Here is a 21,767-nt window from a genome sequence, read left to right as displayed (position 1 = left end):
GGAGAATAAAATACATTCATCAAGAATCAAAAGATACAACGCTTAGTGATAGTCAAGGTTACTAATGAACTATCAAATCACATTAGGAAACAATTAAAAAGACTATTAATTGAAAGATACAAGCAACAAGCTTATAGTAATAAGTTGGAAGAGATAGATACTGGTAAGGAAGAGAAGAAGAATAGTAATACAGTCTTAGTAAATTATTTGACAGTGTTGTGGGAATTAGCCGTTAAGCAGAGTGACGGCATGCGGGGAAAAACAGTTGTTCTGTTGTGCATCGTATTCAGTTGACTTTCTGAATCAGTTCGGGAGAATTGGAGGCTTTCGATTGGGGGGAAATGAAGTGGAGAAAACTTTAGTGCGTTCTTCAACCTATTTCCCCATGTCCTCCAGCTGCTTTGATCTCCTCACCTGCTCCCTGCTGAAATCATTTTTCAAAGAAAGTCAAGTCAAATCGTTTTTTTCCCCTTCCTTTCTCAAAAAAACCAGGACTCTCTGATGGTTAGAAAAGAAGACAGGTGAACACAGCTGCCCCTTAGTGATGTTTCTGCACTCGGTTTTGTCTTTGCCACCCAGCTGTTCCACTTTTCACAACACTTAAGTGACAATTTCACAGCCATTACCAGCCTGCAGTAATGATGGGGCAGGAGATGGTGTGTGAACTGGTTGTAAACTATGAAATACTGGGACAAAGCCTCAGGCAGCTCTTAGAACAAACATTGGGGATAAATAGATTACTAAAAGCTTGCATTTCTTAAATGGCACAGTCTGATGTCACTTAGCACCCCAGTAAACGTGGTATTCAGTGGAAGAAGAATTGTTAATACAAAACCACGATTCTTGGCTGTTCCGTTTTCCTAGCAGACACAGATTTAAGTTTTAGGATGAGCCTTGATCCTGGAGATAAGTTTTGCCTCTTAGTTTGCTTTTCGGGATAATGAAACCAGGATGATAAGGAGACTGGAGGCTAAAACATACGATGAACGGTTGCAGGAACTGGGCATGGCTAGTCTAGTGAAGAGAAGGACCAGGGGAGATAGGAGAGCAGTCTTCCAATATTTGAGAGGCTGCTACAGAGAGGAAGGGGTCAAGCGATTTTTCTAAGGCACCTGAAGGCCAGACAAGGAATAATGGATGGAAACTGACCAAGGAGAGATTCAACCTAGAAATAAGGAAGAAATTCAGTGGAATGAGTTGCCTTCGGAAGTTGTGGGAGCTTCATTGCTGGAGGCTTTCAAGAAGAGATTGGACTGCCATCTCTCAGAAATGGTGTAGGGTCTCCTGCTTGGACAGGGGGTTGGACTTTATGACTTACAAGTCCCTTCTAACTCTGTTTAAGCCCCAGTGAACAGTGTTTAAGGCCCTGCACAGGTCATCTGGCTTTGATTATATTTTCCTTTTTCTTTTCATATCGCCAGTTTTCTGTCTTGAGAGACGCCGTGTTTTTGAAGGACCAGCTAACGAGGCCCACAATGAAAGATTTGGTGGAGTAATTGGAAAGAAAAGTTCCTGTCGCCTTGTTAATATAGTCTCTTCTTTCTCCCAGGGTAAAGGTGAAGAGAGGGGTGAAAATTTTCAGCATCCGCGCCAGCAACCCGTACATTTGGGAAGTCCAAAAGAGCGTGGATTATCTCGGGAAGAATTCCCCAGCGGTGATCTTTTGCCAGAGAAAAACAGCTGGAAAAAGGTAGGCTTTGATTTGGAGGATTCCTTCCGAACCATTTTCGGATCATAGCTGAGTTTCGGATCATAGCTGGACATATTCTTCCTGGGAAAGTTGATTTCCCACGATCGCCTTGCCTGGAACTACAGGTAGTCCTCATCTTATGACAGCAATGGAGCCCCAAATTTATGTGGCTGAGACAGTTATTTGGGGAATTTTACCCCATTTTACGACCCCTCTTTCCACCGTTGTTAAGTGAATCACTGCAGTTGTTCAGTTGCAAAGTGAATCTGGCTTCCTCGTTCACTTTGCTTGTCAGAAGGTCACAAAAGGGGGGACCGCCTGATCCCGGGACGCTGCAGCCGTCATAAATATGAATCTGTTGCCGAGTGTCTGATAATTCAGTTTATTTTTAGTGCTGTTGTATCTTTGGTCGCTAAATGAACAGTTGGAAATCGAGGACATTCTATAGATTTGTTGTGTGAGCTTGATTCCTCCTTCCCGTAAAACACAGAGAACATGTGATATTATAAGAGCCTTGGTGGCACAGTGGTTAGAATGCAGGATTGCAGGTTAATTCTGCCCACTGCCAGCAGTTCGATCCTGACTGGGTCAAGGTTGACTCAGCCTTCCATCCTTCTGAGGTGGGTAAAATGAGGACCCAGATTGTTGGGGGCAAAAGGCTGACTCTGTAAATCGCTTAGAGAGGGCTGGAAAGCATTGTGAAGTGGTATATACGTCTAAGTGCTATTGCTATTGCTCTTCCTTTTCTCCTTCCTTCCTTCCTTCCTTCCTTCCTTCCTTCCTTCCTTCCTTCCTTCCTTCCTTCCTTCCTTCCTTCCTTCCTTCTTTCCACGGTGCTCAGTGGTTAGAATGTAGTATTGCAGACTAATTCTGCCCACTGCCAACAGTTTGATCCTCACCGGTTCAAAGGTTGACTCAGCTTTCCCTCCTTCCGAGGTGGGTAAAATGAGAACCCAGATTGTTGGGGCAAAAGGCTGACTCTGTAAGCCGCTTAGAGAGGTCTGTAAAGCACTGTAAAGCGGCATATAAATCTAAGTGCTATTGTTATTTTCAAGGGAATGACCTCCCAACCCACGAAGGTAACGGTCACCTCCTTCTGCAGCCCACCTGAACTCTTGATGTTCCAGGAGGTGAAAATCAAGCTGCCGCCCCCTTCCTATCTGTGGTTCCATTATCTGCCCTTTCAGCACACTTTGTCACCCAAGGTCACATGCTTGACTGTGGTTGGGAGGTCTCTTCTCCAATTGCAAAAGGGCAAACTACTCATAGTTGTGTGATCATCAAATATCAGTATCCATGCTGGGTTGGCTGAATCAAAACTCTAATGAAAAGGTACCACCCCAAAAAAGAGAGATCGTTAACAAGGTAAAAATGCGTTGCAATTAGAATGTGTGGGAAGAATATTAAGAACCTTAAAGCTGATAAATAATTATGTTACGTTGACTATAGAAACTTGAAGATGCATATTGTTAATGGGAAATAGATGGAACGGAGATGATGAACGGTTTATTTTTGAAAGAGGAAGAAAAAAGCTATTGTTTGCACATGTTAAAAAACTAGAAATTGGAAAATAGGAAAATCCTTCTTCTCCTTCTGCTTCTTCTCCTTCTACCTCTCCTCCTTTTCCTCCACTCTGCAAACCCCACTCCTTTCTAGCACTGATGATGCTACGTAGTTGGATAATGAAACATCTTCAAGAAAACAACTAAGCTCAGAGAACAAGGGCCCCACAATCCTCCTCCTCCTCCTCCTCTCCATAAACTCCTCTCCCTTCTAGCCCTGATGATGTTACTCAGTCGGGTAATGAAATGTCTGCAAGAAAACAGCCAAGCTCAGAGAGCACCAAGGACCCCACACAGCCCCCAAAGTTACTCACCCCTCTTCTGAGAGGCACACATTGCTAGTTGTGACAACCTGAAGGCCATACGTGTCTCTTGCCACAAATTATGCTACAAGGAAAGAATTTCATGTTGTCTTCTCTCCCCCCCCCCCCCCCGATGTTTTGATTCCCAGCAACTTGGGGGGACATCAGCTCCCAGAATTCCCTAGCCAGCAACTTTAAGATGCATGGACTTCATCTCCCAGAATTCCCCTGCCGGCAACTTTTAAAATATGTAGACTTCAACTGCCAGAATTCCCCAGTGTGCTATCTGAGGAACTCCACACATCTTAAAATTGCTCAAGAAACGCTGAGCTAAAGGAAACCGGGGAAAAAGGAAGAAGTGTGTGTTTTGTTTGCATGCGTGCACACCCACACACTCATATGGGGTGGGGGGCTGGAGGGAAGATGCTTCGAATTTTGCCCAACTCCCTTGTACCGTCTCTTCAAATTAAGAGCTTTAAAAGATGAATGCCTGGCTAATTGCGATCCTTGGTTTGTAGCTTGAACTCTCCAGGTGGAATTAAAAATGCTTCCTCGTCAATCTTGTTAGTGAATTTTCAAGCCACGTTTCAAGATGTAGATTTATAGCTCCTCTGCTTTGTTCCTCCTCCCGCCCTGGCGATGTGAAATTCATCTCTTGAAACAGTCAGCATTTCGGAAGCTGGCTGATTCCGTTAGGACACCGCGATGGAAGAGCCCTCGCCGATCTTCTCCTATTCCGGATTTTGCTCTATTAGTTGTTGCCGACTCTAGGGGACGTGGCCCATCTCCGTTTCAAGGCCATTGAGCCAGCGCCATCTGAAGACATTTCCCTGCTCATGTGGCCAGCATGACGTCACAGAGTGCTGCTCCCTTCCCGCTGAAGTGGTACCTGTTTATCTGCTCGCATTTGCATGCTTTCAAACTGCTGGGTTGGCAGCAGATGTGGTTTTTAGACGGTTTGAACCGGTTCGCCCGAACCTGTAGCGGCAAATTGCGAGAGGGGATGGTCCTCCTCCTATGTAGCCTCATTTTTGATGCCACGAGCAAAGCACATGCGCAGGAGGCTGCACACATGCGCGGAAGGCACACGGGCGCTCACAGTTGCGAACTGGTGGTAACCCTACGTGAATCCCACCGCTGGTTGGCAGGAGCTGGAGTGAGAACAGGAGCTCACCCCGTCGCTTGGCGCTCAGGTCACAAATCTGAGCTACCAGTTTTCCAGGCGACAAGCCCAGTATCTTAATCACTGAGCCACTGGGCTACCTGGAACAAAAGTGGTCCGTTTTCCCCAAGACTTTCAATGGATTGGAACTCGGCTCATGGTCTACCCAAAGCTTTGGAGGGACCGTCCCTTCCAAAGGATGTGAGAGGGACCGGATGAAGCACAAAAGGGAACAAATCTAAATTGGCTTTGTTTTTATTTACAACCTGCTTGATTGAAGAAGACATCGAGGTTCGTTTACTGGATCAGATCATAGAGGAAGTTTGATGAGGACGTTTGGACCGGCGATGGGATCAAGACTCACGTTTCTTCTGACCTTGGAGTTCTCACCAGTCCACCCATCCATGTCCATTGATGATCCCTTTGGATGAGTCCTGCCTTGAGGAATGGGTACAGGGAGTCCCCGTTTAATGACCAGTCAGATGAGTCCTGCCTTGAAGAAAGGGTACAGGGGGTCCTCGTTTAACGACAAGTCATTATCTGAGGAGTCCTGCCTTGAAAAAAGGGTACAGCAGGAGACCTTACACCATTTCTGACTGATGGCAGTCCAGTCTCTTCTTGAAAGCCTCCAGGGATGAAGCTCCCACAACTTCTCAAGGCAACTTCTCTTCCATGGGTTGATTGTTCTCAATGTCAGAAAATTCCTCCTTATTTCCAGGTTGAATCTCTCCTTGGTCAGCTTCCATCCATTATTCCTTGTCTGGCCTTCAGGTACCTTGGAAAACAGCTTGACCCCCTCCTCTGTGGCAGCCCCTCAAACATTGGACGACTGCTACCCTGTCTCCTCTGGTCCTTCTCTTCACTAGACCAGCCAGGTCCAGTTCCTGTACCCGTTCATTGTATGTTTTAGTCTCCGGTCCCCTCATCGTCCTGGTTGCTCTTCTCTGCACTCTTTCTAGAGTCTCAACATCTTTTTGATAGTGTGGTGACCAAAACTGGATGCAGGATCTTCCTCTATCTTTAAAGAAATCAGAGCTACAAGGGGGGCAATGTTAATTAACCACAGACCCCTGTGTCATTGGTGGTTTTCCGTGGATCGAGGAAGCAGCCTTAATAAATGCTACCTCGCTAATGACAGGTATAATTTCCCAGATTAAAAGGGAGCTTAATGCAAGTGACAAACAGACAGGCAGTCTGAACCGTCACCCTTATTGGTGTTTTCAAATAGATCACTCTTTTCTGTTTGCCGACGCTCAGAGTGCAAAAACCCTTATTGTAATAAGATTAACATACCAATATTATCAGAAGCAGCAGGGTGTTTTAGAATGAATATTAACTGCAAATATTATGGTTTGGCATTGGAATAGCTAATTAAGCCCATCTGTCAAATAGCATCTGAATTCTTTCCCCCTCAAACCTCCCCCACCCTCGAAAGCTACTTGTTATCAGTTTGGGGTAATGTCCAAGTCTTGAAGGAACATTTTTTCTTTCCCCAAATATTCTCTAATGGGGTTCAAAGGGACGGGCGACTCGTGTTGGTCAAAAAAAATAGTCTGGGATGTGGGTGGGGGAAAAAATCTCTTTATGGATGAGAAACAAAGACGGTCGAACAGTTGAGTTGTCTTCCCTCCGTCTGCCCCAATGACATTGGGTTTCAAACATGGATCTCAACTCTTCCTGGGCTTGAGGTCCTACAGATGTGCTTGCTGGATATTCTTGCAGATTCATAGCGAAAGAAAGAAAGAAAGAAAGAAGGAAGGAAGGAAGGAAGGAAGAAAGAAAGAAAGAAAGAAAGAAAGAAAGAAAGAAAGAAAGAAAGGAGAAAGAAAGAAAGAAGGAAGAAGGAAGGAAGGAACGAACGAACAATGGAAGGAAGGAAGGAGGAAGAAAGAAGGAAGGAAGGAAGGAAGAAAGAAATAATGGAAGGAAGGAAGGAAGGAAGGAAGGAAAGAAAGAAAGAGCCAAACCAAGGAAGATAGAAACATTCCTTTTCAGAAATTCCGATCTTGTTGAAGGTATCTGGGTTAAATAAAAGGAGAGAGAACATGGAGGACCACAATGGAGACAAATGATAATGTCCTCATGTAAAATAATGACTTTGATATGAAGATTAAAGGAAGAGGAGGAGGAGGAGGAGGAGAGGAAGAACCTGGAGACTAAACCATATGAAGAACGGCTGCAGGTTTTGTGTCTGGGTCCTCTGAAGAAAAGGAGAATTAGGGGCAACATGATAGCCGTATTCCAATATTTGAGGGGCTGCCACAAAGAAGAGGGGGTCAAATTACTCTGCAAAGCCCCAGAGGGCAGGACAAGAAACAATGGATGGAAACTAACCAAGGAGAGAACTAACCTAGAATTAAGGAGAAACTTTCTAGCAGTGAGGGCAATGAACCAGGGGAACAGCTTGCCACCAGAAATTATAGGCGCTCCCTGACTGGAGGTTTTTAAGAAGAGACTGGACAGCCACTTGTCTGAAATGGTATAGGTTCTCCTGCCAGAGCAGGGGGCTGGACTAGAAGACCTCCAAGGTCCCTTCCAGCTCTATCCCTATCCTATCCTATTTGAAGGAGGAGGTGGATGAAGGAGGGATGGAGAGAGGAGAAGGAAGGAAGGAAGGAAGGAGAAGAGGATATATATGTGAGCTTTTAGAGACCATGACACTGTCGCTAGGTGCCAGTAAAATTATACCATCCTCATCTCTTTTTTAATATCAGTTTAGTAGATCAAGGGTATGTTGGGATGTAGTATATCTTGCTCTCAGTAAAGCTTAATTGGCATAATATCCTTGTGGCCAAAGCATTTGAGTTTCCTCTTCAGAATCTGGCCTTCTAAAGAGCAGTCAGGGGGGATCTCCTCTAGGACTGACCAGTTTGACCGCTTTGCGATCAAATAATTAAATAAATAAAATAAGAACATTAGACTGTGCGGAAATGAATAGGTTAACATTAAAGATAAAGGGCAAAGAAGATGCAGAAAATTTTCTAACTTGGGATTTGTTGTACCAAGGTTGGAATTTTGAAATGGGAAGAACACCATTATAAACAAGGAAAGCATGTGGCTATTGTTATTACTACCTATTTGCAAATTGACTCAGACAATACACTGCTTATAAAGCATGTTGTTGTTGTTGTTAGTTGCGAAGTCGTGTCCAACCCATCGTGACCCCCCCATGAACAACGTTCCTCCAGGCCTTTCTGTCCTCTACCATCCTCTGGAGTCCATTGAAGCTCATGCTGGCTGCTTCAGTGACTCCATCCAGCCACCTCATTCTCTGCCGTCCCCTTCTTCTTTTGCCCTCCATCGTTCCCATCATGAGGCTCTTCTCCAGGGAGTCCTTCCTTCTCATTAGGTGGCCAAAGTCTTTGAGTTTCCTCTTCAGGATCCGGCCTTCTAAAGAGCAGTCAGGGTGGATCTCCTCTAGGACTGACCGGTTGGATCGCCTTGCAGTCCAAGGGACTCAATGCAGGAGTCTTCTCCAGCACCAGAGTTCAACGGCCTCCGTTCTTTGGTGCTCAGCCTTCCTTATGGTCCAACCTTCACAGCCATCCCAGTTGCAATGTATGGCTCTCTGGAACAATGTAGGGACTCTCTGGAACGTTGTAATTCCCCAAATCCCCTTCCCCACACACCTCCGAGTTTGGCAACTCACCCTGCATAAATTAAACTATAACGGCCCCAGTAACTATTATGAGGTTTCCCGATGTTCATTAAAATATTTCATCAACCCAGTTCTGTATTGTAGATCACTGCTAATGTAGTTTGTGTGTGTTTTAATGAGTCGGGGGGCTCAGTTCATTTTCCCTTGTAATGCTTCACTTTACCCCCTCCCCCCCCCGAGGCAATTTATGGGGAGTAGGACAAGGAAAATTGCCGATGGCTGCAAAAAATAACATCTTGTAAAAGGTGTCCCGTCCTGTTGGGAGAAATAGATTTCAATTTACTAGGTTGTAGGAGAGCGGAGTTGCAAAACTACAGAGAGACACTTAAAACGTGCTTGATGCTTGGGGCAGGAAACGGAGTGGGTGGGTGGGTTTTCTTCTTCTTCTCTGGTCTGTAATTATAATTAACTACGTTGAGCATGCATTGTGGGAAGCTGTGCTTTTTTACCGGTGTAAAAATGCTTCTTTTGCACTACAGAGACACAATAATGGGCACACACACACACACACACACACACACAAAGGAAAAAAAATCAGGACTTCCTGTTTTGTTCATAGCACAGACCCCAAATAATGTTAGAGCAGGGGTGTCAAACTCATCGCCCGGGGGCCGTATTCAGCCCATGGGGTGCTTAGATCTGCCCCGGGACCGGGGGGGGGGGGGGGCTTCCCTGGAAAAAGCAAAGAAAAAGCAAAATGTTTTCAAGGAGAAAAATCCAAGAAAGTCCTGTTGTGGCCCCCAGCAGCCAGCAGAGCTGGCAGCAGATTCAGACAGTGAGGAAGTTGGGGAGGAACCTGGGCCAGTCCTGGAGTCTGGGGAAGGCTCGGACGAGGGCTCTGTGCCGGAGGCAGAGAGGGGGCCAGAGCCGTATGCCAGTTATCAGCTGCCTTCAGATTTAGATATCAGTGGGGAGAACAACAGCTGGAGCCTGTTCCCAGTGTGTGCATGTGCAGAGTTGCCAGATGAAGGGAACAGCTAAGGAACAAGAGCTGACTCAGGAGTAAGGCCATAGGTGGACGGTGAATGGCCCCTCCCAGAGGAAATAAAAGAGGAGCGAAAGGGGAGTGGAGTTTGCAGGAGGCAATTAGTTCAATCCAAGTATTGCGGCATCTGAAAGATATCGGCCTGGCCACTCTCCAAGCCTGATAAAGGTCGGTAATTGTGAACTATCTTTGAAAGACTGTTGGAGAGGAAAGACTTTGCTGGAGAGGAATTCACTATACATTAAATAAAAGTGGTTTTTCAGGATGAGGACTCAGCTTCGTGCTGCTGGGGAAGCCTAGGTCAGAAAAAGTCCAGATGCTTTTTGAAAAGCAACCTTTGGAACCACCATGACCTGTTTAATTGAGAATCTCCATAGCCGTGAAATGAAGACTTCTTTAGGACACTGTTTGACATCCTTGAAGAGCGTCAACCTCTTCTCAACCTTCCCTTTTGAAGGCAAAGAGTTCAAACACCTGACTAGAAGACAGTCTCTCTCTCCATTGGCCAAGACCTGATGGAGCAGGTGGCCTTCATGTCCCACTGGAATGGGGCGAAGCCCAGCCAAGCCGTTCCATGTTGAGGTTCCTCAACTGGCCATCGATGATAGACAGGGACTGGTGGATCCTTGGGTGCCACTGTGAAACCTGTCCAGGAAAGGATGCAGAGTTTAAACCCATGTTTTGATGGAATTTGTTGGCTCATCCTTGAAAACGGGGCCTTGCGATGACCATGGAGAAGGTGTCGCTTTGACAGACCTTGTCAGAAGAAATGAGCACGGACAAGCGGCTTGGGGAAGAGGGGGTACGGGGAAACAAAAACAATTCCATTTCTTTTCACTCGCTCTGATGAAGCCATGAATATTTTGTTTGACAGGTTATAGTTTGCCAGTTCCCTACTGTATCACCTTAATGCTGGGGAATCAGCCTCCGTGGTCACCTCTGTCATCTTTGCTGTTTGTTCAATGCTATGGAAAATGACAGGTGGGCGGAATGAAATGTCAAGGCTAAACAAAAGACTCTAGGCTGTCTTTGGGGCAACGTGAGGTCAGGGTTTTCCTCCCAAATAGCTGCTGTTCGTGATTTCAAGAGGAAACGAGAGAAAAACCTTCACTGGGGTGGGGGCTTGGGGTTGTAGTTTAGAAACGAGGGGCTGTTAAATGATGACCACACCGAGTGGACGAGGAGATTGTGTAAGCTCCTACAGTAAATTCAGCATGAATTGGTAGCCTTCAGCAAGATGATCCCTCTTCTAATTGCTTACCTTGGGTCAGTGGTGAAATTCACATTTTTTTACTACTGGTTCTGTGGGCGTGGTTGGTGGGTATGGCAGGGGAAGGATATTCCAAAATCTCCATTCCCTCTTCACTCCGTGGATAGGATATTGCAAAATCTCCATTCCTTCTCCACTCCGTGGGAAGGATATCGGGGAGGGAATTTTGAGTAGTTTGGAGAACTGGCGAATACAACATCTGGCTGGCCCCAGGAGTGGGGAGGGAAAGGATACTGTAAAATCTCCATTCCCTCCCCACTCCTGGGGGAAGGATATTGCAAAATCTCCATTCCCTCCCCACTCCTAGGAGAAGGATACTGCAAAATCTCCATTCCCTCTCCACTCCAGGGGAAGGATTCTGCAAAATCTCCATTCCCTCCCCACTCCAGGGGGAAGGATACTGCAAAATCTCCATTCTCTCCCCACTCCTGAGGGAAGGATACTGAAAAATCTCCATTCCCTTCCCACTCCTGGGGGAAGTATACTGCAAAATCCCCATTCCCTCCCCACTCCTGGGGAAGGATACTGCAAAATCTCCATTCCCTCTCCACTCCAGGGGAAGGATTCTGCAAAATCTCCATTCCCTCCCCACTCCTGGGGGAAGGATACTGCAAAATCTCCATTCCCTCCCCACTCCTGGGGAAGGATTCTGCAAAATCTCCATTCCCTCTCCACTCCTGGGGGAATGATACTGCAAAATCTCCATTCCCTCCCCACTCCTGGGGGAAGGATACTGCAAAATCTCCATTCCCTCCCCACTCCTGGGGCCAGCCAGAGGTTGTATTCGCCAGTGCTCCAAACTACTCAAAATTTCCGCTACCGATTCTCCAGAACCTGTCAGAACCTGCTGACTTTCACCCCCGCCTTGGGTGCTAGTTGTGACCCGCAGGCTCAATTTCTGTAGCTCATTGAAACTGGTTAATTAAGATGAGGAGGCATGCACCTAAAGAGGGTGTGGGATTTGATAGTTGTTTGCAGTTATTACTCGGTTGAATTGCTTGATTTGTGTATCCATAGAATATTTGTAGCTCAGGGTTCAACCTTGAGTGGACCATTATTATTAGTATTCTACTATTAATGTAGGGTCGTGGTGGCTCAGTGGCTAAGACACTGAGCTGGTTGATCAGAAAGGTCGGCAGTTCGGCGGTTTCGAATCCCTAGCATCGCCTAACAGAGTGAGCTCCCGTTACTTGTCCCAGCTTCTGCCAACCTAACAGTTCGAAAGCACGTAAAAAATGCAAGTAGAAAAACAGAGACCACCTTTGGTGGGAAGGTAACAGCATTCCGTGCGCCTTCGGCATTGAGTCATGCCGGCCACATGACCACGGAGACGTCTTTGGACAGTGCTGGCTCTTTGGCTTTGAAACGGAGATGAGCACCGCCCCCTAGAGCCGGGAACGATTAGCACATATGTGCGAGGGGACCCTTTCCCTTTTTGCTATTAACACTGGGTGGTGCTTCTCAAAAGATCCCAAGAGAGATCTCTACCTGGTTTTCAAGGTGCACTAGATCAAGGAGCAGATGCCGGAGCCATGTTCTACTAGAAGATTTCCCAACAAGGTTTTCCAAAACCCAAACTAACAGTTATACTTGTTAGGTCCTTGGTGCTCTCTGTACTTGGTTGTTTTTCTTCCAGACGTTTCATGACACAACTAGGTAACATCATCAATGCTAGAAGGGAGTGGTTTTGCTCTCTTTTTATATACTAGTGGCTTGTCCTGTCAGTGTTGGTGGGAACGTTCTTGATGGTTCCTTCATTAGGCTGTTTATTAATCGTTGCTTGAGTTGGCATTTTCTTGATTGTGATATTGATTGTTTGTTTATTGATAATCCGTTAACAATGAACAGATGTTGAAATGGATGTTAATGCCTCTGCATTTCCTGCATCAGATGAGGAGAGCACATCTTTCTCCTTCTCTCCTGCCCACTTTTTACAGAGGCACAATTAACAAACTACATCACTATCTGGTTTGGTGGCAGCAGTGCCTCAGATAGAAAGCCCCTACAGAGAGTGGTGAGGAGAGCAGAGAAAATCATAGGACACTCACTTCCCATTATTCAGGATGCTGCTTATAAGTGTTATATGCATAGAGCTTGAAGCGTTGTTAGAGACCCTACACACCCACAGCAAGGTCTGTTTCTGTTGCCCCCACTCTGGGAGGAGGATTCAAAGTATTTCAAGCAGGACTACCTGATTCCGTAACAGCTTTGTTCCCTAGGCCATCCGTCTGGTGAACTCACAAGATTTGTTTTTCTCGCCATGTGCAGGTATACATCTGAACTAGACTCTGCATTTATTTATTTATTCTGTTATATTATGTAATATATATTGGAGGCGGTGACCCTTTGAGAGCTGTATGCAATGAAATTTCACTTTAACATATTCCAATGAGTGTACATTCAGAGTGCCAATAAAGATTCTATTCTGTTCTTTTCTGTTCTATTCTATTCCATTCCATTCCGTTTATTCTATTCTATTCTATTCTATTCTATTCTATTCTGTTATTCTATTTTATTTTATTTTATTCGATTCCATTCCTATTCCATTCCTATTCCATTCCTATTCCATTCCTATTCCATTCCTATTCCATTCCTATTCCATTCCTATTCTATTCTATTCTATTCCATTCCATTCTATTCCATTCTATTCTATTTTATTCTATTCCATTCCTATTCCATTCCTATTCTATTCTATTCTGTTATTCTATTTTATTCTATTCCATTCCTATTCCATTCCTATTCCATTCCTATTCCATTCCTATTCCATTCCTATTCCATTCCTATTCCATTCCTATTCTATTCCATTCCATTCCTATTCTATTCTATTCTATTCCATTCCATTCCATTCCATTCCATTCCATTCCATTCCTGGCATTAATCTCTTTTATCTGGGTGTTCTTTGCTGGTGAGAAGATGTTTTGGGTTGGGTTTTTTTTTGCTTCCTTTGTATCTTTATGATTGTCTCCCTTGAATGGTATGTAAATGTTGTTTATCTCTATGAGCCCGTTGATGGCTGATTTGCCTGAGCTTTGAATGTTCTCTAGCCTGGATTTAGCTCGGTCTAGGATGCTCACAGTTACCCAGTTGCAATTAATGGTGAAGTCTGTCCATGCACCGTGCAATTAAAATGATATATGTATCCCTCCGTGCGGTTTGTAGGGTTGATTATTGTGAAAAGCTTTTGTAAGCCTTTACAGGGTTGCTTGATACAAAAGCTCCCCAAATTGGTTATAGATCTTCGGCTTGCACAACATTGATTGATTAGAGGCCATCAACTCTCATTGACTGCTCTAGATGGACCTACCTCCTCTGTGCTGGTCTGAAACTAACCTTTTTCATGCATTCATTACTGCTGTAATTGAGTCCATCCACCATACTCTTTTTCCCCTTTTATCTCAGCCTTCTGGATTTCTCAAGGGAGTTTGGGCTTTGCATCAGGTATCCAAAATACGATATTTTGAGCCAGATCGTTTGCGTCTCAGATGAGAAGGCTGGATTGATTTGCTCTAGGATCCATCAATCTGTTCTCCTAGCTATCTCCACCAATATTGAATATCCTTTCTCAGTACTCTTTCTATCCATCTTCAAAGCCCAACTTTCACATCCATAAGCTGCCACATTGAAATAATTGCCCACCCAGTTCTAACTGATTGATGTAGGCACATCAGATTAACAGAATTGGAAGGGATCTTGCGAGTCTTCAAGTCCAACCCCTTGCCCAAGCAGGAGACCTTAATGTCAGGCATGCCTCATTCAATAGCCAAGAAAGAAAACCCCCAACTCCATTTGAATAAAGATAAAGGTACTTTCACTGGGCATGAAATGAAAACAGCAAGATCTGAAGCAAAAAGGCGCAAACGTCTGCATATCAAACGTTTGCCCAAGACCCTCCCCCCAGTTACCCCAACCCAATGTTCAATCTGCAACTCCCAAAGGTGTCATGTGGGGCACATCTTCAAGTGGCCTCATTCAGCTGGCATGCAGAGACGGTTGAACTTGACCAAGCCCAAACACGAGCCATCAGTATGCACAGAAGATGGTGAGAACAAAACTCCCTTCATGATAACTCCTCCAGTACCTAGCAATTCCCCCCCAAATACTTCGAGCCCACACCCTCCCCGTTACTATGGCAGCCGATAGCAAGCGAGCAAAGCAGAGGCTGGCTAGTGATGGTGAATCTTTTGGACACCGAGTGCCCAAACTGCGCATGCGCAGGCCAAAACTGAAAGGTCACAACAGAGACCCAAAGACCAGCTGGCTGGCGGGAGACGGGGCATCCCAACACCAGCAGCGTGTTGAGGTAAGATCTTCTTCTTTCGTGAGCTTCTGTTGCGTTGTTTGCAGGGAAACAGAAGCTCATGAAAGAAACGTCACGGAAATCTGACCTGGGGCAATGGCGTGTGTGCCAGCAGAGTGGGCTCTGCATGCCACCTCTGGCACGCATGTCATAGGCTCACCATCACGGCCCTGCACTATTTATGACAGATCTCTTGTCGAAGGCTTCCAGCGATGAAGCTCCCACAACTTCTGTTCCATCGGTTGATTGTTCTCCCTGTCAGAAAATGCCTCCTTATTTCCAGATTGAATCTCTCCTTGGTCAGTTTCCATCCATTATTCCTTCTCTGGCATTCGAGTGCTTTGGAGAATAGCTTGACCCCCTCCTCTCTGTGGCAGCCCCTCAAATATTGGAAGACTGCTCTCCTGTCTCCCCTGGTCCTTCTCTTCACTAGACTAGCCAGGCCCAGTTTCTGCAATCTGGGTTGGACTAGAAGACCTCCAAGGTCCCTTCCAACTCTGCTATTGTATTGTAAATGTAACCTGGTTGTTAAGTGAGTCTGGCTCCCCTCCCACATTGACCTTGCTTGCCAAAAGGTCGCAAAAGAGGATCAGTGACCCCAGGACACAGCAACCATCATAAGTCCATGCCAGTGGCCAAGTGTCGGAATTTTGATCACATGACCGTTTGATCATGCAGCAACGGTCGTAAGTGTAAACAGTGGCCGTTAACTCACTTTTTTCAGTACCGCTGTAACTTTGAACGGTCACTAAATGAACTGTTGTAAGCCGAGGACTAGACGGTGGTACCTTTCATGACTGCTGGTCCCCTGTGTTATTGACAGTCAATCCTAAGAGGCAGAAGCCATCCAAATTTTTAGTTTCTCCGCCCTCATTTCAAAGCTGGTTGCTGTGCCCATTGCCATTAGCGTGGTCTAATGTCATTAAATATAATTAGAGTCTAATTTTTTTTGCACTATGCTCCTTAATTCTCATTACAAGGGCCTGCAGTTCATTTGCATTTTCAGCTGTCAGAGTAATGCCGTCAATGTAACATGGGTTATGGATGTTTCTTCCTCCAATTTTAAAAGCATAATCATCTTTCAATTCCGCCTCCGTGCGTATTCCAGATGTTGCTGGTTTGATTCACTTCAACTTCGACGTGTTGTCCTTTGACGGCTGAAGACGTCCTACCAGTCTGGCCTTAGGGGTTAGGCTTTTAATTCATTCTATGGTAGAGATTGAGAAGGTGGGTTAATTCACTATTTAAATGAAGTATGTTGCGTTGCGGACCGCCAGTGGGCAGCAGAGCTGGCAGCAGATTCGGACAGTGAGGAGGTTGGGGAGGAAGATGGGTCAGTCCTGGAGTCTGGGGAAGGCTCTGAGGAGGGCTCTGTGTCGGAGGCAGAGAGGGGGCCAGGGCCGTCTGACAGTTATCAGCTGCCTTCAGAGTCAGACATCAGTGATGCAGAGGAACAGTTGGAGCCTGTTCCCAGTGTGCGCACGCGCAGAGCTGCCAGGAGAAGGGAAGAGCTAAAGAACAGGGGTCAATTTGGGAGTCAGGCCACAGGTGGACGATGAATGGCCCCTCCCAGAGGAAACAAAAGAGGAGCGAAAGGGGGAGTGGAGTTTGCAGGAGACAATTAATTTGCTTAATTGGTTCGTGACCCTCCTGGCCAAGTTCTGCAGATCTCAGCCTGGCAGCTCTCCAAGCCAGATAAGGTCTGTGACTGTAAATCCTCCCTGGAAAGACTTTGCTGGAGGTGAATGAGCAGAACTCACAGTTAGTAAAAGGGGTTTTTGTCGGGATCAGGAGTTTGTTTCTTGGTTTGTTTGTTTGTTTGTTGTTTGCTTCAGGCTCTTGGTCAGAGCATGTTGCAGGAATTCCAGTCATAAGTGGATGTGGGGCATTGATTCCCTTTCTGATGTTAGATGTTGGGTCCTTGCAAAATGCCATGACTATATTTTAGAGGCCCTCCTCTTCCTCTTTGCAAACCTCTCCCCCTTCTAGCATTGATGGTGTTACTTAGTTTGGTGATGAAACGTCTGCAAGAAAACCACCAAGCTTAGAGAGCATCAGGGACCTCACAGTGTTTCTTGTCTTCCTTCACCTCCACCTCCTCCTCCTCCTCCCATCTCCTCCTCCTCCACTCTGCAAACCCCATTCTTTTCAAGCACTGATGATGCTACCCACTTGGGTCATGAAACATCTGCAAGAAAACCACCAAGCTCAGAGAGCACCAAGGAACCCACAGTCGTCCTCCTCCTCCTCCCCCCGTCTTCTCCTCCACTCCACAAACCCCATTCAGTTCTAGCACTGATGTTATTACCTAGTTGGGTCATGAAATTTCCACAAGAAAACAACCAAGCTTAGAGAGCTCCAAGAATCTCAAGTCATCATCACCATTGTCCTTCTCCTCCACCTCCACCTCCTCCTCCTCCACTACCACCTCCCCATCTCCTTCTCCTCCACAAACCCCACTCCCTTCTAGCTCTGATGATGTTACCTAGTTGGGTCATGAAAGGTCTGCAAGAAAGCCACCAAGCTCAGAGAGCACCAAGACTCCACAGTCATTCTCTCTCCCTCCTCCTCCTCCTCCTCCTCCTCCTCCCTCCCTCCCTCCCTCCCTCCCTCCCTCCCTCCCTCCCTCCCTCCAAGCTTCATTCTCTTCTAGCACTGATGATGTTACCTAGTTGGGTCATGAAAGGTCTGCAAGAAAGCCACCAAGCTCAGAGAGCACCAAGGACCCCGCAGTCATCCTCCTCCTCTTTCCAAACCTCTCTCCCTTCTAGCACTGATGGCGTTGCCTAGTTGGGTCATGAAACGACTGCAAGAAAATAACCAAGCTCAGAGAGCCCCAAAGACCCCTCATTTCAACCCTGAACTACAAATATTGTCCTTTAGTGGTAATGGCTGGCAAGTTTCGAATGTTTAATTTGGTTTAGTCAACTGGCTAGTTATTCAATTTAATAACCGTCACATCGAGTGCTGAGAGAGAAGACATTTTTCTCCTTTCTTTTAGTGATTATTTAGGATTCTACCACCCACCCACCCCCACACCTTCCTATGTGCAAAGCAACTGGGCTTAACTTAATTTCTATCCAAGCCAAAGGGGCTTTTTCAAGAGGCAACTGGACTTCCTTTGTTTTTCCTTGGAGACATTTCGCTTCTCATCCAAGAAGCTTCTTCAGTTCTCTCCTTTAGTTCTTCCGTTCTCCAGAACTGAAGAAGCTGCTTGGGTGAAAAGCGAAACGACTTCAAGGAAAAAAAAAACAACAACCAAGGAAGTCCCGCCGCCTCTTGAGAAAAAAAAAACAGCTTTGGGACAACCATGACCTGGATGAGTGAGAATCCCCATAGACATTTTGGAACCTAAGAAAAAAAAAAGACATCCTTTCAAATTCCATTTTTAACATCTGATTTCCAAATTCTGCATCCCCCCCTTTGGATCATCTTCATCTCGTCTCTCATCCCAACCTTCCCCCTCCTCCAGCACATCTATCCTCTCTTCATTTCGCGTGGTTTGCTGATTCGTTTCTCTGAGCTGTTCATTTAAGTCCTGCAATTGTTTCGTCCTGTCCCTTTAAGAGGGTTTGAAGCATCTGTTGAGTAGACAAGTCCTTTGCACTCTCTTCAGAGGCTTTAGGTTGTAGAAAAGATCCCACTTGTGATTGGTGAGCGGGGCTGGACGTGGAAGATGTTGGGGCCGATGAGGCTTTACCAGGCGGTAATTTCTTTGGACCCATCATGAAGCTCAGAGATAGTTGTTGTTCTGTACAAAAAGATGGCGTCTGTGGGAGAACACAGCCGGCAGGGATCCCCAAACAAACAAGTCCAAAGGAGAATAAGTCCTTTAGGATGTCGCTTGTTTCATCGTGACGTCTTTCTCCAACTTAGTTCCATAATTTGGAGACAGTTCTGTATCTTCTGTCCACCTCCTGCTTTCTATTGCAAACCCAGTTTTATAGTTCGCTGCCAACACGTATCCATTTATGGTTCTTTTGACAAGCCATGGTTAAAGCAGCTGGTTTATTTATTTTGCCAGGGCTCTTATCTTTCACCTCAGCCTTGCATTTTGTACAAAGTGTGGATTAGATTTATGGCTGTGCTCGGAAAGTCTAACGTAGATGGCGCAGATTAAAATCCAAGTAGTTTCTTTACTTTGTTTTGACATCGAGGAGACCTGGAGATCTTTTTCGTTTTCTTTTTGAAGCATTTTTTAAAAATTGTTTGATATCATACATTCCATTTCCAGTATGTTCTGTAGCTCAGGGGTCCCCAACCTTTCGGACCTCTAAATCCATCATTTTAAATCCCGTGGACCATTAATATGATCTCCCTAATGACCGGTTGGGTGGGCGTGGCTAGGTGGGCGTGTGATTGGGTGGGCGTGGACAAATCGATGTCACTCACACCGAGGGGGCGTCTTGCCAGCCTCTACTTGTCACTCCTCGTCTCCTTGCCATCTGGGCTCCTTAGGGCCCCAACGGGAAGCAGTGGCTGGAGCTAAGCAGCCACCAAAGAAAGAGTTGGCCAAACAGCTCAGTTCAAATTGGATCTGGTCGAGAAGGAGGCTCAGCAGATGCACCTCACTGAGGACTAGGGGCATAGGCTTTCCAAGCAGAGGGAAGACCTGTGGGAGTGCAAGGCCAGGGGTTGGCGCCTGGAGGCTCAGCGGGCTGAGATGGTCAGCCAGTTCCAGGCCATGATGCAGCCCCACTGGAACGAGGCCCTCTGGCTCTTCCCCACCAGCGGCTCTTCCCTCCAGCCTTCGCCCAAAGCCCCCCACCAGGAGGCTGAAGCAGACCCCAAGTTGGAATTTCTGCCCCCCTCCAACCCGCACAAAAAGACCCCAAAGGGGGAGACTCTCTGCAGCAACACAAGCGTTCATTGCACGTATCCGGCCCAGGGAGCGTAGTTTGAGCACCCCTGATTGAGTGCAATATAAAAAAATGCAAATAATTTTTCTGCGGACCACCAACATTTTATCATGGACCAACAGTTGGTGACCGCTGGACTAGGTGTCCAAGGTGTTAACATACAAGCATCATCGTCGTCATTATAATTATAGACATATAAGCCAAAATGCGATAATGTATAAACAAATATGCAATAGTATCATTCCACTTTACAACGTATACTATCTTCCATTATAGTAGCGATTATACAACCATCAAAACATTTACTCATCTGTTTTTCTTTCTCATGTAGAGCATATTTCACCTAATTCCACTCCTCTAACCTCAATGCCTGTTGTTAGAGATGTAACCCTAGGCTTGGCTTGGCAATGTATATTAAGCTATGATTACGTTACTGTTACTTTAAATGGTATAGGGTTTCCTGCCTAGGCAGGGGGTTGGACTAGAAGACCTCCAAGGTCCCTTCCAACTCTACTATTGTATTATTGTATTATTAAATGTTAGAGAAATGCAATTGGTTTGTTACCTCAAGCAGCTATAAGAGGGAGCCAGAATGCCTGTTAGTTCTCTCTCTGTTTTTGTTAGAAGCTGGTTGGTGTTTACTGAGGTATTGTGGTTTGTTACTGTTAGCTATTTTGTGTGTTAAACTGAGAATATTGATAACTGAATTACTGAACCGTGTATGACTTGGACTGTTAACCGGACTCTCAATACCTCCATATTTCTACATAGTAAACTACTATATTTTTATACTATTCAGTGTCTCTGTATGCTGGTTTGTGCGTGTTATTCCATATCACTCTCATTAAGCTTCTCTGCATACTTGCTCTTCTAACGGAGAGCTTAATTACTTAACACCTGTCATTGAACCAAGTGGAGAATTGTTCCCATGTTCTAAAATAATCCGAATCTTCTTTTCCTTTAATTTTTAGGGTTAACTTATCTATCAGAATTTTTTGGGATTATATCATCATCTGCAGGAGTTTCTGGGTTTTTCCAACATTGTGCATATGCAATCCTGGCTGTTGTTAAGATATGTACAACCACATACGTGTTGCCCTTATTGTTGTTTCCTGGAAGCATGTTCAACAAAAATTGTCTCAGGTTTCAAATCTAAGCGTTGTCTTGTCATATTTTCCAGCCGTGAGTGTCTTTTCTTCCAATATTTTTGTGCTTTGAGGCATGTCCACCACATATGGTAGCATGAGCCCGGTGTTTTAGTTTTTCTGAGCACAATCCTCAACACGATCCTTACCCCGAAACCAAGGTACCGCTGAAATTCCCTGGATCCTACCATTTAGATAAAGCAGATGTCAGGTTTCCTGTCATCCAGTCGTTTATCGGCAATACCCAAGCAAGAGTGAGATCTGAACACACGTAAATTAAGGCTGAACTTTACCCCTGTTTCCCCTGCTCCCCTCAGTCTGTGTCATAAATCACATTATCCAATGAGGTGCTCCAGCAAGCTGTAAAATTCCACACCCCACAAGCCTGCCGTGGTCATCTGAGATCTGACCCTTGGCTGAAGGTATGCATGGAATCTGCTCCCCCATAGCAACTCAATAACAGACATGGAAATGCTTTGTGAGTTAACAGCAGACTTATAAATGATATTTTCTCTTACCTTCTTTATTTTTCTTCCTGTCCTAGATTTATCAAGTCTCACTTCTATGCTAGTTAATTTCTGCATTCCCCCTCTTTCCTTCTACATTAAAATATGCAGGTGTGTTCTAGTATTTTCATTTTGGCTGCTTGCATTTCCATAATATACTTGGCAAACAGGCTCCAATATCGTCATGTTTTATTTTATACATGATCCTCATCAACATGGGCATTTTGAAATACACGGTTCCCTAAAAAACCTGCTTTTTTCCTCTCCTGCCTTTAAATGTTTGTTATCATAACATTTGGAAGACGGTGAATTTTTGTTCGTGTTTTATTTA

The 21,767-nt window shown here is 45.4% G+C and overlaps 1 protein-coding gene across 9 annotated transcripts in view; it reads left to right on the top strand.

The window, feature by feature from the left end:
* The window catches only part of LOC309399220 (transmembrane protein 132D-like), a 330,593-nt gene that overhangs the window by 158,513 nt on the left and 150,313 nt on the right, over positions 1 to 21,767 (top strand). For all 9 annotated transcript variants that reach the window (XM_081966866.1, XM_081966865.1, XM_081966868.1 and 6 more), the window contains one exon: positions 1,550 to 1,690. In XM_081966866.1, coding sequence (XP_081822992.1) covers positions 1,550 to 1,690 — 141 coding nt within the window. The remainder of the gene's footprint in view (positions 1 to 1,549; positions 1,691 to 21,767) is intronic.

Source organism: Natrix helvetica, assembly GCF_964273705.1.
Source record: "Natrix helvetica genome assembly, chromosome: 14".
Lineage (NCBI taxonomy): Eukaryota > Metazoa > Chordata > Lepidosauria > Squamata > Natricidae > Natrix > Natrix helvetica.
Note: the sequence above shows the minus strand (reverse complement) of the source record. Positions and strands in the feature narration are given on the sequence as shown.